We start from the raw sequence: 17,218 nt of genomic DNA, 5'->3' as shown, positions 1-17,218 counted from the left end.
ATTCAATTTTTCTATATTATGCTACTTTACACTAGGTTACTGTTGGCACTTTTTACAAACCACCCACAGCTGTCTGAATTGTGGAAATGTTCCCAAACACATACACGTATACTCATATAGCACACTTCCAAGTCGTATAATCCAAGATTTGTCCGTATCTTCCATCTTTCGAGGATGCACAATTTGGCCCTACATTTTAATCGAACAATAATTGTTCACCAGTTCCATAAGGAAGAAGTGGCGGCGTAATTTCTGAAAGAAGAGATTCCTACAACATCCGCTCTTGGCAATGGGTAAACAACAGAGCAAAAATATTAATAAGCTATCTAATATTCTGAATATATAATAATCTGTCTCATGTTACTAAAAAATTGCAAACAAGGACACGCGTCGCAACACTTGTGAACTTCGGCTGTTTACACGTTTTCCGTTAAATTAGTACTTGAATCAATTACATCAGTATATAAATCTAGAGACCAACGGAAGGGCCAGGCCTAAGCTGCAAAAAATTGATCGAAAGATGTTAATGAATTACCCGGCTTTCGATGAAACCCTACTTTTGATACGATGGTACTATACCGTCAGTGTGTACAACAACAAGTCGTAGTGCAATTGTTACTGAAAGTATCGTTGTGCCGAAAAATTCGAAATTCCACTTGGCGCGCACAACAGCGGCTTAAATATGCATCGACTAGACGACAGAAACATTGCGTCAGGCTGCGCAATAGATTCATCTTTCCTTGTAAGAGAAGTCAACGAAACATCACTGTCACAAAACTTCCTAAAAATTACATTACACTTCTCAGGCATTATGAAGCTACATTGAAAAATACAGGAGGCTTCATTTTGTGTTGTTTAGGGACGCCCCAACACAATCATAAAACAACAGGATAAGTAGCTTGACCAGTTGTTCGGAAATAGGCGATCGTTTTCATGCATTGCTTCATTTCCTTTGATATATCTGCTTTGCACTCAGTTTTGTCCAGTATCAAGAGCTCATTAAGTTTGCTGTGAGTGCTGAATGTTCTGCTGCTGTGACTGCTGTTGTAGTGACTGCTGTGGCTGTTTGTGGTGACCGTGGGTGTCTTGTAATTTCTTTTTGCGCGCATTCAACATATTGTAGAACGGGTGTTGCGTAGTTGATCTGCAACAATTTAACCATGATTATTACTTTGTTGAAAGACTACTCAAATATTAGTCATACTCGAATCGTTTGAACATTTTAGGCGTAAAGGCAGCATTAAACGATTTGGGTATCCGCTATGTTCACCTAAACACTTCATGCTGATGTGGAGATTACTGTTTCGTTCAGTAAGCGCTCCGAAACTAATCAATAGCTATAAATAAATATCAATTTTTAGAAAGATAGTTAAAGCTTTAAGAGTCATTAGAATATATCGCTGAAAGCCGATCTTTTTTCAGGTTAAGCAAACTACCATTTTAAGTTCACGGGATCGAAACTACATATAATACTTTACGACGGTTAAACGTCGTAAGTAGTTACCTTTCGATGCATCGCATCCACTCGTCTTTTTCTTCGGCTGTAGATGCCGACATTCTGTAAACTGTGTGCTTTCCTGTATACAGTCAACAATTGTACACCATGATACTTATTCAATTTACTATGGTAGTCAATACTTAACGATTTTAGAATGCAAATAACCTTACAGGTGGCAGTTAAAGACGAAATATAAAAACCATTATACTTGCAAATCAAGTTTAGATATAGTAGTAGCAGGTCGTCTATTTGTCCTAGTAGGCAGGATATTCAAAAACCTGTTGATCAGTTTTTGGCCCAACTTACCCTCTACGACCTTTCCGTCGGAATCGGTTTTGCATGCTTTGATACAGTTTCCGGCTGTTGCGAATAACTCAAAACAGTGTGCTCGACTCGACCGATTGTTGTCCGTTGCATCGCGCACAGAAACGTTCTCAAGTGGAATAATGCCCCTTGGTTCCTTGTCCGTTGTGAACTCGAAATAGTACAAACATTTGTCTGACAATATGAACCATCTGAATCCAAGAGCAGGAATAATTAGAATAGGGGCTGAGATGAGTGGATAAAAGCATATAATATCACCCGAAAATCGCATTGATCCTTTTTTTCTTGCCTCGTGTAGGGAGCACACACACACGCGCACAGACTATGTGTGTTCTACGGGCATATATAAATGATGTCAGTGAAACGTAGCGTACTGTCTGCAACATTTTTTCCAGGCATCGTTTCGAGAATGTGCAGAGACTTGTAATTGAGATCAACCTGTCTTTAAAGAACCCTAATAAACAATTGCCCTCTCTTTTTCACACACCGCAGTTGTTGCGAGCGTATCACACTGTTGTCTCACAGACCTTCGTTTCCAGGATTTCACGCGGCCGCCCTGTTTCCACAGCCAACCTTCGCGGTCGGGATTGAAGAATGTGTGCATTAAGTCGTTCCCATCGTCCTCTGGTTTTTTGAATGGTTCTCCTCGTATGTTTTCATATATAGACACCAGCATTGCCCTATGACAGACATATGAGTTGAAAAAAAAAAGCTTAATAATAGAATAAACAGCTTGCTTTCCGAAGGTTTAAAAGTAATTGAAAGCGTACAATGTAAACTTTGTGTATTTCACCTGATCACTTAAATCAGACAGTTAAGATATCGGGGATGCTACTGGTTATACTGCTCTATCTTTTCAACTTAAAAGAGGCGTATACCTGTCAAAATTCATAGAGGAGTCGGTGACCATCTTTATAAATCCCTCTGTAGTTGGCTTATCTTTAATAGCCGAATTATGTAACATCGTATTTAACATAATGATTGCGAAAGACAGAATGTAGCACTGATCTGGCGTAGAGAAAGCGCCCTGAAAGAAAGTACGACACGTCAAGGGTCTTTGTTAGTAGGTAGCTTATACGTACGTGTCCTGTAGTGTGGAGTAGGTAAATTCTAAAAAAGATGACCATTTGGTTGAGTTTTAGCAGTTCTTCTATACTTAGCCATCTATATAGCCATCTACACTTAATTGATACTTGCTCACTAATATGGAACGCCTTCTCTGTCGTTAGCCTATATGCAGATATATTGTTACGGTTGAACTCAAACACTGCACATAACGATTTAGCCATTGAAAGCCTGACATTTGAAAAATCTCGCGCAGGTAAATTGAGGTACCTACGGGATTTTGCTGGCAATAGTGGTTGGCAAATTCTTGCATCATGCGGTCAATCTTCTGTGATTCACCAGGCAGACGAAAGCTGAACAGAAACCTCCGCAGCGCTTGGACTAGTATAAGATTATGAAATTCGTGCAATCCAATAAAGGCATGTAACACTGATTCGTTGAATGGCTGCATCATGAAACAAAATCCCACATTATTAGGCGTTCTAAAACGGTCACTGTAAGAGCATCAATTACCCTTATTACCTCTTGGTATTTCATATAAAAAAAAATAGATTAAATTACAAATCATAATATTACATTGATACAACAGATTTATACGGATGTATACGGATTGGCCATAAAATATAATTGAATGTTTGTTGCTGGTGCTGCTGCTTATCTAACTTCTCATTGTGCTATAATATTTTTTTTTCGAATAGTAACGTATCTACTACAATGTAAGCATTCATGTGAACTAACCTCTTTTTCTCCAAGATAATCTCCAATGGATTTCTTAGACAGGCCTTCTCCATTGAACAGGAAATCCGCAACTGCTTCGGGAGTCTTTTCCAACTGACTGCAAGCATTTAGTGTAAATAAATAGGCAAATTTGGTAGACGGATCAAAACATTTTATAATCATACGATACCGCAAGCAATGCCAACGGCTCATCGGCATATGTTTGCATAGTCCTTCCTTATTCACCCAGTCATAACTGCCATGGATACACTGTCAATGTTATTTGGTATGTTTGTATGTGCACGTTCGGCGATACAGAACAGAAACGACGGACCCGTACCGAATGAGACAGTTATTTCTGCTAGTGATATAAATTGCTGCTAAGTAAAGCAAACATAGAGCCGATGTCAGCTGGCAGCTTTGCAACTGTATTCATTTCATTGTTTCACTGAAGTCCACTGATGTCAATTACCCAAAGTCAATAAGATAGTTGATGCCTTTTCGAGGATCTAGATTGAACATTTTTCGTCCTGAAGCTTGAAATTTGAGTCGCGCATTTTCGCCTCCACCGCCATCAACAGCCCCACCGCCTAAAACGACAAAAAGTACACCTGACGTCAGCCGTTAGTGAATACTATTTAACGTATAAATTAGTGTTCAGCATCAGAGCGCTATTTTTTTAAGTTTCGTCCTAAAGGTTCCAGCTAAAGAGCTTTTTGTTGAAACAACCAAGTATAAAGTGTAGCATTTTGCTCTAATTCAAACTATTGTTCTAATTAAATTAATGTTCAACATCGAATGCAAGCACACGAAGTTTCATATCAGATTAAGGATTTTTTTGGGCCTAAAAGTAAAACGTATAGTTAATATTTAGGAAAAGAAGGTGCTGTTTTGTGGAGGCCATAACGTTGAGTGGGAAAGGGATTGGCACGCACACGGCATGACCTACATTGTGTTACTGAAAACGTTTTTATTGCAAATGTTGTACCTCTAGTGACATTAGCCGATTCCAGTTTGGCCATATCGTTTGTGACGCATTCAATCTCGAAACGAATGCGTTCTATTTCCGCTTTGAGGGTCGATTTACGCGCTTGAATGTCCACAAGCACCTTAAATTCAGCAGGCGATATTTCTGGAAACACGAATGAAAAATCGTATGACAATAAAAGCTTTGTTAGTACGGAGATGTTTCTGTTAAATAAACGAATTACGAAGCCTGATAGTTGTATTACAAATGCAAAGACTGCTATGACACTCATTCGCGATTTATCATTGCTATTTGACGGTATTTTTTCCCCTCAGGAAAACAGAGATGCTGAAGCACACCAATCGCTAATTGTACAAGCCGCCCATTTTTTGCCGCCCTCTAAAATTCCAGTGAGAATTTAAAGGATAATTGGTTTCTTCCTCATACTTTTAAGTACACACACCAGCGGCATCCCTCTCGTAATTTTTTTTCCTAATGAACACGACTATGGTGGTATCTTATGGTCTGCCTACTCATAGTTATTTTAATCAAAATCGGACAAAATATGGTAAGTAAAAAAACAACACTGAGTAACCATTTCGACTTAGAAATCCTCAGGTATTTCATACTGTTTTATAACCGAACAATCGTCCGCGATGGCTAGATACATATGACCATTGCCAAGTAGGTCCTACTTTTTTACTCTAAACAGACTCAAAATTCTTTTTCTGATTATTAGGAGCAAATGGAATCCATAACTGCGATGGGAAGTCCACGTAAACCAATGTATAAAAAGCTCACGCTTATGTACGCCACGTTGCGTAGGTTCAATACAGTGGAAGTTCCGCGCTTCGTTATAAAACAATGCTATAACGCAGTGCGGCTTTTGCACTTGAAGCAAAAAAGGGGCCTGTCAGACAATCACATTTTAAAAAATAGTTATGTTGAAAAACAACGTAGTTATGGAACGTAGACGCATTGGTCACATTTATCGAAATGTGAGCAATGTATCTACGTGAAACCCCGCTTAAAATTTACTCAAAGGGACAGTTTCCAACAGTCTTTGCCCGGTTTCGAAACAAACACGGTATCAAAACGGAGCCTCGCGTACTAACTCCGGCACATATTACCCATAAACTTTTAAACAAGGATTTATACAATGCTACATTGTAGATAATACGAAATACTGTAAAGTGAGGCCAGCAAAGAAGACTGCCGTAGCGACGAGCAAAAAGGACAGAAGAGTTAATTTAAAGAACAAAGCCGAGAAGGCAATCGCGCTGACAAAAAAGGAACACAGTATCATTTTGCTCATGCGGTTGGTTTAGATGGCTTCAACACAAGACTGGAACTATGCTGGGAATTTTAAACGAAACCATAACAGACTTAGATAATAATAGAAACATAACATAATAGTTTTCATTGATTTTCTTAGGAAGCCAGTGCACAAGCATACATCGAACATACAGGGACACTGAGGCTTAGGGCGTCGGAGGTATCCCCGACGACTTAGAATAAATGAGACTATGAGCTGATGTACGGTAGGGCGGCGCATGACTGGAGGAAGTACGTCCCGACGAAACATTACAATTGCCGCGCTCAAACAACACATCCGGCCAAATAAGCCATGTTTTATAATAATGTTTACAATTAACATCCCTGAAGTTAATCACAAGAAAAAAGTGGTAGCGAAGCGAAAGATTGGCATACAACCCTTGAATAAAATAAATAATAAAACTTAGAAATAGATCAAAACAGCATAATCGAAAAGAACAAGAATCGTTTCTGTGGGTGAAGTTAAGGGGCGTGGGAAAAAATCTATAAAATAGTGGTTTCCATTGCACTGCCCAAAAGCTAATTTGTAACCTCAATGGCTACATAAAAACGGAAAGCATCGAAAAACAAAGTACACTTAAGCGATTAACATTGCAATGAAATAAATTTCAAATCGAGAGCTTTCAAAGTAGCAGCTAGACCCGAAAAGGCGTTTCAAGTACTGTTCCAAAGGTTAACAACAATGAAAGCTAGTGTGTATACCTTTGGCAGCCATTAGAAGAAACGTGCGGGGTAACGATGATGTATGCCATCCCAAGAAACCTGATAGAACTAAGATACTGGTAGAAAAATGACATAGCAAAAGCAGAGAACGTAAATTAAAGCGGAAAAAACTAGGTGAAACAATTTAGTGAAAACAAGTTCCAAGAAATATGGATGAATGTTGGAAGACGTTGTTAAAGGAAGTCAAGGAACGCCCTACATGCTAGTCAGATATTATAAGAACAGAATTTCCTTTAAAAACTGTTCGCTGTTAAAGGCCCAATACGGTTTCTGGGAAATCGTTCGGTACTTATAGGGATCGGATGGATTCTCAGTAAAAAAGGCAGGTCAGAAAAACAGTAACAAAGAAGGATACAAAGCTTGTTTTGACAGTAATGTTGGACTTGGAAGCTCAGCAACCTCTCATATAAAACTGTTCCTTGTATCTGACTAACACAAACGTTGTACTCTATTTCGCCGAAGTAGTTTCCAGCTCTTTAAAAGGTCGAGCCGTATGCAATGACAGCCTAGAGCTTGATAAGCTGCCTTTATTTTTAAAAGTTTCCTGGGAAAATAAAGTTGAAAAAAAAAAAGAAAATCTGAATAAATTTAATAACTAATGTGCAAGAAGGAACTGTGAGGTCCGCGCAAGTGGGGTAAACAGCCAGAACTAAGATTTTTTCTTGACGCTGTCTCTCAATAGACACGGTAACTTCCAGAGTTGCGTTTTTGGAGCTGGTATTTAGCGATATCGATAACTAAGTCGTTTATTCACTGGCGCGCTGTCTGGGTCTACAGTTGATTTACGCTCAACCCAAAACCGACGTTTAATACAACGGTTCGATTGTGCAACACGATGCCATTCACACGCAGATCCGAACTCCGCTATAGTCAGCTCGAATAACATATGCAGGTTTATAACGCATCATAGCTAGAATTTCTGCCTATCGTATTCATCTGTTAGGTTGAGCAGTAAGCTCTTGCGGCCTCTTCAAAAGCTTCTCTTTACCATTTTCTTTTACTTGTTCTGATATATCGCTGGAAAGCGCTTGTCCAGCTCTATCATGGTGCTGCAACGGTATTGTCGTGAATGTAATTTCAACTCTTTTTTTAAACTGCTCAAGACTAGGTGTTTTTGGGTGAAAAAAAGTATTTTCTACACTCTCCGTACTTTACATTTTGTCAAGGCCAACACTCTCCCAGAACAGTCCGAAACAATTACCTTGTCCACAATAACGACCTCCCGCTTTGATCGATTGTTATGATCATTTGAAAGACAAACAACCTAGGAATTGGCTGAAAAGATTGGCTACGGCGACTAGATCATCACTGATTACCTTAAATTTCTTGGTTTGCGCAAAAACTTAAAGCTTGGGCGACTCTACAACGAGTTATAAACTAACGTAGTATCTCAACGTTTCGAATTGTATCGTGTATCACACGGCCTCAGTACCCGATTTTCGCACGAAATTGTCATCGGTAATAAGACTGGTACCTATGCAATAATATGAATCACACATTGAGCGGCTTTAGGGAGGAAGCGAAGGCTTATATTTCAACCAAATCTTAATCCAAAGAAAGTTGTACTTTGTGCACACAAAGTACAACAACAAAACTTCGTGTGTGTGTGTGTGTATGTGGGTGTGTGTGCACAAAGTTATCAAACCAGACAGTTGATTGACACGCTTATTTAGTTGAATTGCATAGAGTCCACCAGGCTATTTAATAGTAGATCCTGCAGATAGAATTGGATCATCCTGTTTTACGACAACGCGGAGCCACCGACAGCAAATATCGTCAAAGCTGCCCTCCTAGAGCTTGAATGAGATGTTTTGGTGTATCCGCTCCTTGCGCCAACGGATTTCTCTCTCTTTCGTTAGTAGGGCAATCACTTTCGACACAGATCAAGAACTCAAAACGTAGCTGGAAAACTTAGAAATGAAATCCGCTACATTTGGCGAGATAGCATACATCATTTGGTGGAAAGATATAAGAAAGCCGTAAACAATGACCGAGAATACAAAACATAACCTACTGTCACAGAAACAAAATTTTTTCTAGTCAGCGGAACGGGCATGAGCTACTTGCCGCTGCGTCAACTTTAACGAAGAAAACAAATATCATTTATTGGGAAAAACGAGTGCAAAAGAATTCTTACAAAAAATTGACCTGGGCTCCTACAACTTCGATCTTGTTATATACTGTGCGTCACTTCCTCCTGCAGTACCAATGATGACCACCATGGTCGAACAGAAACTTCTTCAGTGATATGTGTTAACTAGGACACTGTTTAGCTGTTGCAACAAGAACAATGATCTGTACACTGGTTAGCCAAATAAATTATGCCGCAAAACTGTTAAGGTCTATTGGAACGTATACGACAATGCTCGTGGCTGTTGAAGTGCTATTCAACAACAGCGTGACGACAGTGGCGCTATCGGCGTTAATGAGGTCAAAACATTGGTGTCGTATTTTTTGCCCAATTTTTCAGCGTTTTTGAGTATAAGAATATGATATTATGACTCGATTCATAATAATTGGCAGACATCATAGGTATAGCTATACTCATGATCGTAAAGTAACTATTACACACTTTCTCCGTCAACGACTGAAGGAATCTCTAGCCCACTTTAAAAATTTTTACTTAGATTCTAGTTATGAAAACACAATTTAAATAAAACGTCCGTGTGCCAAATATGTATAGCACGTTGAGGGAATGGATGCTTAGATTTCCAGTTTAGCCAGAAACCTAACCATCAAAAATAACTGAAACAATGGATTAAAAACAAAATTATCGCTTAGTGCACATCGTGTTAGGGTTAGTTGTTTTAAGTCTCTGACTGCAAAAGAGCCTCAACAAAGTCCATTCAGGAAAGTCCTTTACACGAGTTGATTGCCATTATGAAGACTTAATACTGAGCAATCCAGCTTTATTTATTTACCAAATATCATCTCTTGGGTTAATAATGCAACATCACTTAGCAACAGCCAAAAACCCATTGTAATAATTGTATATATATAAAAACATGTATCGTAATGTTTTTATAGTGCCTTATATAAATTAAGTTGCTAAAGAAGAATTGAAAGAAAAACGAGTGCAACTCCTGAAATAAAAACAACTCCAAGGTAAATAAGCACACAGAAAGAAAGCTGAGCGAATGCGCGAAAGCCTTACCATTTCCTAAATTCTACTTCTTTTGAATCTAGTATTAATTGTTATAGTAGTTGTAGAGCTTACTAGAACGTTAATAGGTGCCTATCAGGCGCTTTCGGCTAATGTCCCAGTTTCTAATTTTGATGTTTCGTACCGTACGCTAACCATCTGTTCCTCCTGACAGCAAACTCTCCAAACTATTAATTCCGTCTGTATTATGTCGCGTGCCGCAATGCTACACGTTAATACAATTATTGCAAAACTGAAGATAGCACACCTGGTGCCGCCATCTTTGGCAATTCCATCTAACTTTCAGACGTAAGTGTTTGATTCGATGACACGGTTGCCGTACTGACCCAGTGCATTCGTGTAGACGGCCAATCGTAACGATCTGAGTTCCGTTTAGACTTAAGTTTTATTCAAGCCATTATCTTCGCAAAGCTGTCCGTACATTGAATGAAACTTTTGATTCCAATGAACTGAGGACTTTACAAATCCTCAGTTCATTGGAATTTAAAGTTTAGTAATTCAATGTTTGATTCGTTGGAAGTAATAAGAATCAATAATACTAAACACACAATATTTTTTGTACAACAAAAATACGTCTAGCATCTACGGTTGCGCGCTTATCAGTAGAAAGTCTCGATGTAACGTGATTCCGTGCCATTATTGCAAAAATAAATTCAACCAATTCACAAGAGGTCCATGTAATGCCACTAACTAAACTCTATCAGTGATAAGGAAGCCAATGACCTAATGTTCTGTCGTAGATAATCGTTGATGCCATCAGTTTAGTGCTGTCCCAAAGGACATAGCCGAAAAAAACAGCTATTTTGATGGAAATACTTGTAACCTACTTCTTATTAATTAACGCTTCTCGAAAATCATAAAGCACCTTCACTGTCTTGTGGGTTTCAATGACACCCCTCCAGGAATTAAAAAAAGACTACGTAATATTCACGAGCTAAGTGCGCGACGGGCGAGCTTACATGATTTACTTAATTTATAAATGTATTAATCCTAAAAAAGTTGTTGTTGAAATTGTTGCTGCTTTCGAAACCTAGCCAGATTCAGTGGTCACCAATCAAGCAAGAACAGAAGCTATAAGCAACAAATTTTAGCATTAATTAAACTAACATACCCAATGCCAAAATGTAGGTTTCAAAATAGGCATATTTTAGGTCATTTGCATTTTTTTCAAACAGCATGAGGTTTCTATAAATATTTTAACTTCATTTACGCTAATGTACACCAAATTCCACATTCAGCATGCCAAAAAACAGGCAATTCCGACCTTTATTACTTACTCAAAAAGGCCTTTAAAACCTATCTGCGCAATATTTGCACACAACTTAATCAGAGTCGATTAAAATAAGGATTAATAAAAACAAACTACCTCGCTCAAGATTGGTATAAACGGTTTTACAGCTTTCCTGCTATTTTTGAGTTATCTAAAGCCTAGACCGAAGAACCCTCAGCAGACTTAGTGGCATTACGTTACAGTCATGTTAATTACCTTTGATGAACATTTGTATGCATAAAACTGTAGCGGACCAATATGGGCTTCACGTACAACTTATTATTAATTGTCAAAAAGAAATTGTCAATCCTAACAAACTATGGTGTTTCAATGCGTGTATGTAATTATGAAAAAAAAAACTAGGTTTCTATTCCTTGGTCTGGAACGCCTCATAGCTTATAATTCCGTAGCACTGAAAAAAACGTACCTATAAATAGCTAAACAAAACTTTATTAGAAGACACTGTTTTCTAAGGAGTACGACAAGAAACGTACGAGGAAATCAGTCAGTTTAATCCTCGTCTTCTGTCGTCTCGAAGATTCGAGCGCAACAACTGAAGAGTACGGCAAGAACCGTATGAAAAACGCGGAATGATCACGCCAGTTTAGTCCTTGTCTTCTGTCGTATCGAAGAGTCGAGCACAACAACGGCGGAGCTCTGCACAGGGCTCCTAAATCGGAATTGTGTACAGTCGTAATATGAATCGCCAAGTACAAAAAACGTTCTTTATAGTTCAGACAATAAAAGTGCTTGAAGTAGTAATATAGAGAATCCAGATGATTTCAACGCAGGCTCGACGTCATATGCGCTGGTACCGGGGAACCGCTCGTCCGTTCGTCAATCGCTGAAGTTAATTACACTATATTCCAGTCATGAACACATACATAGGATGTGTGAAGAATTATTGCTCGTTAGAAAAATGATGCCTATTTACAGTCGGATTTGTAAATCAAATGGTGACACTTATGGCCAACCACTATAACTACTATTGGTCATTTTAGCTATTGGTCACTGGTCACCTGCATATATATATCTATTTAGATATAGCTTTGTCAAGATTTCTTGCCCTATCCCCTTTCTCATCATCTCTTTATCAAGTCTAGTAGCAATATATCAACTTGGGTATATACAATATATCTGATGTCGCGTTACGCCGCTCGCAACGCCGAAGGCTCAGCAGAAACTGGTACGTGCTATTTCATATGTCGTGACACGAGTGCTAATAGAAGTAATATCTGCCGCGTAGCTTAACAACGGCTTCGGATCTGCCACTCGAAGTATTTAGCAGAAACACGAGTACCACATGCTACAGAAGTAGTAGTCGAACGACCAACGAAAGAAGATAATAACAATTAAACTGGTACTATCGTATTAATCGTAGTATTATCATGTTTGCAACGTCCACACAAAAATTAATGATTGTGCATTAATGACTGTGTGACAACAGATTCCTACTGAGGTTTAGCTGCAAATATACTGTTTGGATGGATGGATGGCCATTTCTTGAGTTGATTTGGTAACTTCCGCGTAACGATGATAAAGTTACCCTTCGTAGACAGCTTTATTCTCACGACAGGCGCGTTCCCATAAAAAAAAAACTGTAATAGATAGACGCGTGCGCGAACCTACGTACGTGCGCGTGTGCGTGAAGGGTTTACTTGAACATATCTATACTTTATTAGGCTTAAAACGCTAACGCCAAGCGGATGTCAAGACACGCCCTATAAGGCGATAATGCTGTCTTGTGTGAGATGTTGTGTAAGTCTCAAATAAAAAAACATTTCAAACCGCAAGATTTAATGAGTGCCGACACTGATTAGAAACGTCTTTAAATCAGATGTCACTAAAGTTAATTACACTATATTCCAGTCATGGAAATACATAGGCTGTGTGAAGAATTATCGCTCGTTAAAAAAATGATGCCTATTTACAGTCGGATATAATCAAATGGTGACATTTTTATGATCGCAAGCAAGCGCGCCATCCTATTACACAAATAGTCTAGAAGAGAGGTTTCCTTTGATAGTGGACGGCGAAGAACTGAACTTTAGTGGTATTGAGAAACATTGCGTGCTGCTACCTAAATTCATGTCACTAATAATAGCAGTTGACATCAGTACTCTAAATGCTTCATTTAATAAAACCCAAATATGGGCTTTCATTAACGAATCGCTCTCATTTCTACCTGAAGGTACTTTCAGTTATTACAGTTGGATGATGGTCCACAAAAAGAGCCATTCAAATACTGCTAAATGTGGAAGTAGTGAGTATCTTACCACAGATAACGTGAATTATACTAGCGCTAAAAAATAAAAAAATTCATAGTTGCAAGTGTAATATATGAATCTACCTAATCTACATCACTAACTCTTGCATTAAATTTCTCGATCCGTAAGACAGTATAAAAGACACAATTCGATAGAGAAGGAAGAACATGGACCGCAGATTTTTTACCGCGACGCCCTTCTTGCCATTCAACTGATCAGATGCAGTAGTTAGTCGAAAACTGGTTTCACGTAAATGATACAAAACATCTTTTCAGTTATCTAACGAGTGAAGAGCATAAGCATATGCCTATACTTGGGGTTTAGCTATAAACATTTTTTAATTAATTTCAAATAGTGGTTTCTTATTCTTAAAAAAAATAGCTACCAGTTTCTCAGGTTATTTCAGGAAGTAGTCGTTCCTTGTTAATTTTAACGTCCACTTTCAACATTGCCTCTGTAATATCTCTCTCCACACGCCTTTGTAAAATGGCTAATAGCATACCAGGTATTCCGTCGTCATCTAAAAGAGCTGGTCAGTTTACTCGCCATATATTTCGTTAGCACGTGCACTACTGAATGTTCTAGATCGACTATTGGGACAACATTTTGAATGTTAACCCTGTACTATGTCGAAACCATTGTCTGGCGACCTTCCAAACTGAGAACAAGCGGTACTAACATGTAGATGATGACCTGCTGCAAGGCATAATTGGTTTTCTAGCATCTCCATCTACAATATACATCCAAATTATAATCATGCGGAACTTACATTTCTGTTTCCCATAGAACACTGTTTTATATAGGGCAAAATTCAGGAGTAAATCCATGTGCCTACGCCATCGCATATCTTTTTTTGGAAAAAAAAAGTCTGCACTAAAGGACGGATAATTTATTTTTTACTTAATTCTGCAGAATCAGGGTTAAATCAGTATTTAATTCCAGGTGTGCAGTGCTTTCTTAATTATAAATTCTATAATATGCATCTTCCGACTATCAAATTCTTTAGCGGAAATATGTCGACTTAATCTGCAACAAACTCAAAACTCTTCCATCTTATTTTTGAACATCGTATGTGACATGCTCAAGGACATCGAGTGTCGTTCTACTATTTATATTATCTTCGGCAGAAAAGTAATTTGATCTTCAGCATTCGCCAAATAAAGGCTTCTCAATCATTTATTGCTCGTTCTGTTCTCGTTTCAACGGACATTTACTTCTATAGAAGTGATACACAAACAAGAATAGGTTTCGTAAATTTGACAAAAATTGACATTTGAATTTTGGTACCTCATATCTAAGTGAGCAGACACATTCTAAACTAGAGTACGTTCCTTATCCATGTTCTGAAATGAACCCAAAGGGTTTATTGCAGTAATGCTCAGCATGAGAGATCTGTTTCTTATAGTTAAACCAGTCAATTAATTTTCGTTTGAATATATGCAAAGTACAGCTCTAATAGAAGACAAAGGTAATATCCGATCCATATCGCTAGAGCTCCCAGTAAAAGCAAAATATGAATTGTCACTAGCAGCCTTCTTGACATAACCTACCTGACATGCCTCGTTGAGTGTGGCATATGCGGCCTTGAGGTTTGGCTTCAAAATAAAAAGCAATAGAGAGCCGAGAAGGACAATTTAAGTAATACTGCGCAAAAGTTATGCTTTTTAGTAAACATTTTTAAATAATCTCCAAAATCCTGCGCAACCGTGAAAAAAGTACGAGTTAAAGAAAGAATATAAATGGCTTTTCTTAAAAAACCTACTGCCGAGACAAGAACGTTAAAATTAAGAGTGCAACACAAAGCAGCTTCAGTAGTTAGAGTACAGTTCCAAACTAGTAAGCGTTTACAGCAGTTGTAGGTCTGTATATAACAACAATGACCGATCATTCTATGTAATATCATATATTTGCTCAATTGGCTATATATACATATATACATGTAGCTCATTTTACTCTTTGCGTAAATTAGGCGTTAACTATATAAATGCGAAGGAAATGCGGTTATTTTAGAGTCCCAGATTGCCAGTTAATCTTTAGTTCATCTCGAAATAGCGCTGTGCTTAAGTAAGAGCTATTGTAGCCTTAGCTCGATGGAACGGATAAATCAATAGAACCCAAATTGCTTTTTTATTTGTAATTAAAGTATTAGTTCTCAGTTACTGTTCTGCGAACAGAAAAATGTCATTTTAGCACACATGAGCTACATGGCAGTCGCCGACGTTAGTCCTATGACGTTACAAGGCTTCTGTGAGCATCATTAGACTGTTTCATAAATAAATAAAAGACAAAGTAGATTATGTGTGAATATTTTTGGCCGTGAAATCGGAATTCCATGCAGTGTTCTCTCAATTACCAACAGAGCGAAATTTTTGACAGTGACAACGACCACAGCATGGATCGTAGGAACAGTGATGTCACACATTAGAATAAGAGTGTAACCCTTATGCACTTATTATCAGCTCTGCATTGTAACAGCCAGATAATTTTGGAACAACTACGTCACCAAGTAATCGATATCTAACTGGCCACTTTTACATGGATTGGTGTCCGCTACGAACCAAACGGTTTATTTTAATCTATCATTGATGAACTGAGTGTAACTGTTAAACGTTTGATGTCGATGTGACGCTTTAGTGGCCTAAAATAGGAGAAAAGTCAAAGTAAAACTCACCTGTATGCGGCTGAATCATGGTTAGTACCGATCTGCCGAGGAATCTCCTCGTTCCGTGGCAAATTTAAAAATAGGCAACCACAGCGTGCTTTGCCACCACGGCGTCGACACACAGATCACTGACTGTATATCTTCGATCGCAAAAAACTATTTTGCGCTAAATCTCTTCATTACTTGTGAGCTTGCCTGGAGGATCGTTATTGATATACACACAGTAAGAATCCGCTTACAATCAATCACTGCTTATTCAATCACCGTATCGACATTGCTCCGCCATTTATTACATATTATGTTTACACCGAAACCATTGTCTCTGTGCACTCGTCGTATAATTCTGTTTCAAAATCAGAACTAACACCAGCTGCGGAGACGTTTTTGATTATGACTTGCTAACAACAACGACCCTTGACACGAAGAAACAGGGAATGATATCCAATCGTAGTACTAGTAGCAGCAAGAAAAACGGATCATTTCACACTGTTGTCTTCACTCTAACTGACAGCAGCAACATAAATGAGCATCTCGGACGACTACCAGCTCTTATTGCCCTACTCATCATCACCAGCACCGCATCTGCACACTCGCTCTATTCTCTACATCAGCCGATAATCATTATTAGTCATAATCATAATAACACAGCCACTGCTGTGGCCGATACTGCTATGTTCATATATATATATATATATATATATATATCTGGCGATGATGCTATGAAGTTGTCGTATGGAAAAGTCGTCGAATATTACATCTTTTGCTACTGCCGCTGTTGTTGCGATGCTAATTCATAGTGATAATATAACAGACGGATTTTACAGACAACTCCTACAGCTTCCTACTCCTACAGCGCTGCGGCTGCTATGACGGTTTTTTCCGTTCAATATTTTACCCATGGCTGCCAACACCAGTGACTGCGTGTCCCTAGACGACGACAATGCCAACAGAACAGACCAACACTCCTCAATTGGTGCTGGCCTAAGTGACCCTGCGCGATTGTTTGTTGTTTATGCGGGAGAGGATAAAGCAGACGATACGAAGATGGCAGACAGACGAACAGGCGATGAAAGCGGATCAAATCGCTTGTCTAAATTCATAATAACAGTGAAGAACCGGCGCAGAAACTAAGAAGCAGCGCGGGCGATTTGAACCATGATTAATATGGTATCTGATGAAGTGTAGAACACAAATAATTAGATTTATTGCGAAACTCACAATTCATGT

The 17,218-nt window shown here is 38.5% G+C and overlaps 1 protein-coding gene across 3 annotated transcripts; it reads right to left on the bottom strand.

The window, feature by feature from the left end:
- Window positions 1–6: 6 nt before the first annotated feature.
- Window positions 7–16,974, bottom strand: step (cytohesin steppke). 3 transcript variants are annotated; one of them, XM_086973167.1, is made up of 11 exons: window positions 16,887–16,974; window positions 16,001–16,186; window positions 4,593–4,736; window positions 4,077–4,194; window positions 3,626–3,722; window positions 3,162–3,332; window positions 2,701–2,849; window positions 2,350–2,502; window positions 1,805–2,013; window positions 1,505–1,577; window positions 7–1,144 (listed from the first exon to the last, which is right to left on the bottom strand). In XM_086973167.1, the coding sequence occupies exons 2-11, from the start codon at window positions 16,017–16,019 to the stop codon at window positions 1,000–1,002; spliced, it is 1,278 nt and encodes a 425-aa protein (XP_086829293.1). In that variant the 5' UTR covers window positions 16,020–16,186; window positions 16,887–16,974; the 3' UTR covers window positions 7–999. The 3 variants fall into 3 exon arrangements, with proteins under 3 accessions (XP_086829293.1, XP_022709059.1, XP_086829294.1); XM_022853324.2 differs by lacking the exon at window positions 16,887–16,974 and having other exon boundaries at window positions 16,001–16,880; XM_086973168.1 differs by lacking the exons at window positions 1,505–1,577; window positions 16,887–16,974 and having other exon boundaries at window positions 16,001–16,880.
- Window positions 16,975–17,218: the final 244 nt, after the last annotated feature.

Source organism: Varroa jacobsoni, unplaced genomic scaffold (assembly GCF_002532875.2).
Source record: "Varroa jacobsoni isolate VJ856 unplaced genomic scaffold, vjacob_1.0 contig01616, whole genome shotgun sequence".
Classification (NCBI taxonomy): Eukaryota; Metazoa; Arthropoda; class Arachnida; order Mesostigmata; family Varroidae; genus Varroa; species Varroa jacobsoni.
Note: the sequence above shows the minus strand (reverse complement) of the source record. Positions and strands in the feature narration are given on the sequence as shown.

What these genes read in the sequence shown, in the direction of transcription:
- step (XM_086973167.1), bottom strand. An exon ending in ATCGGCTAATGTCACTAGAG is followed by an intron (nt 4,195 to 4,592) that starts GTACAACATTTG and finishes TTGTCGTTTTAG; the next exon opens with GCGGTGGGGCTGTTGATGGC. An exon ending in GTGAAATCCTGGAAACGAAG is followed by an intron (nt 2,014 to 2,349) that starts GTCTGTGAGACA and finishes TCTTGGATTCAG; the next exon opens with ATGGTTCATATTGTCAGACA.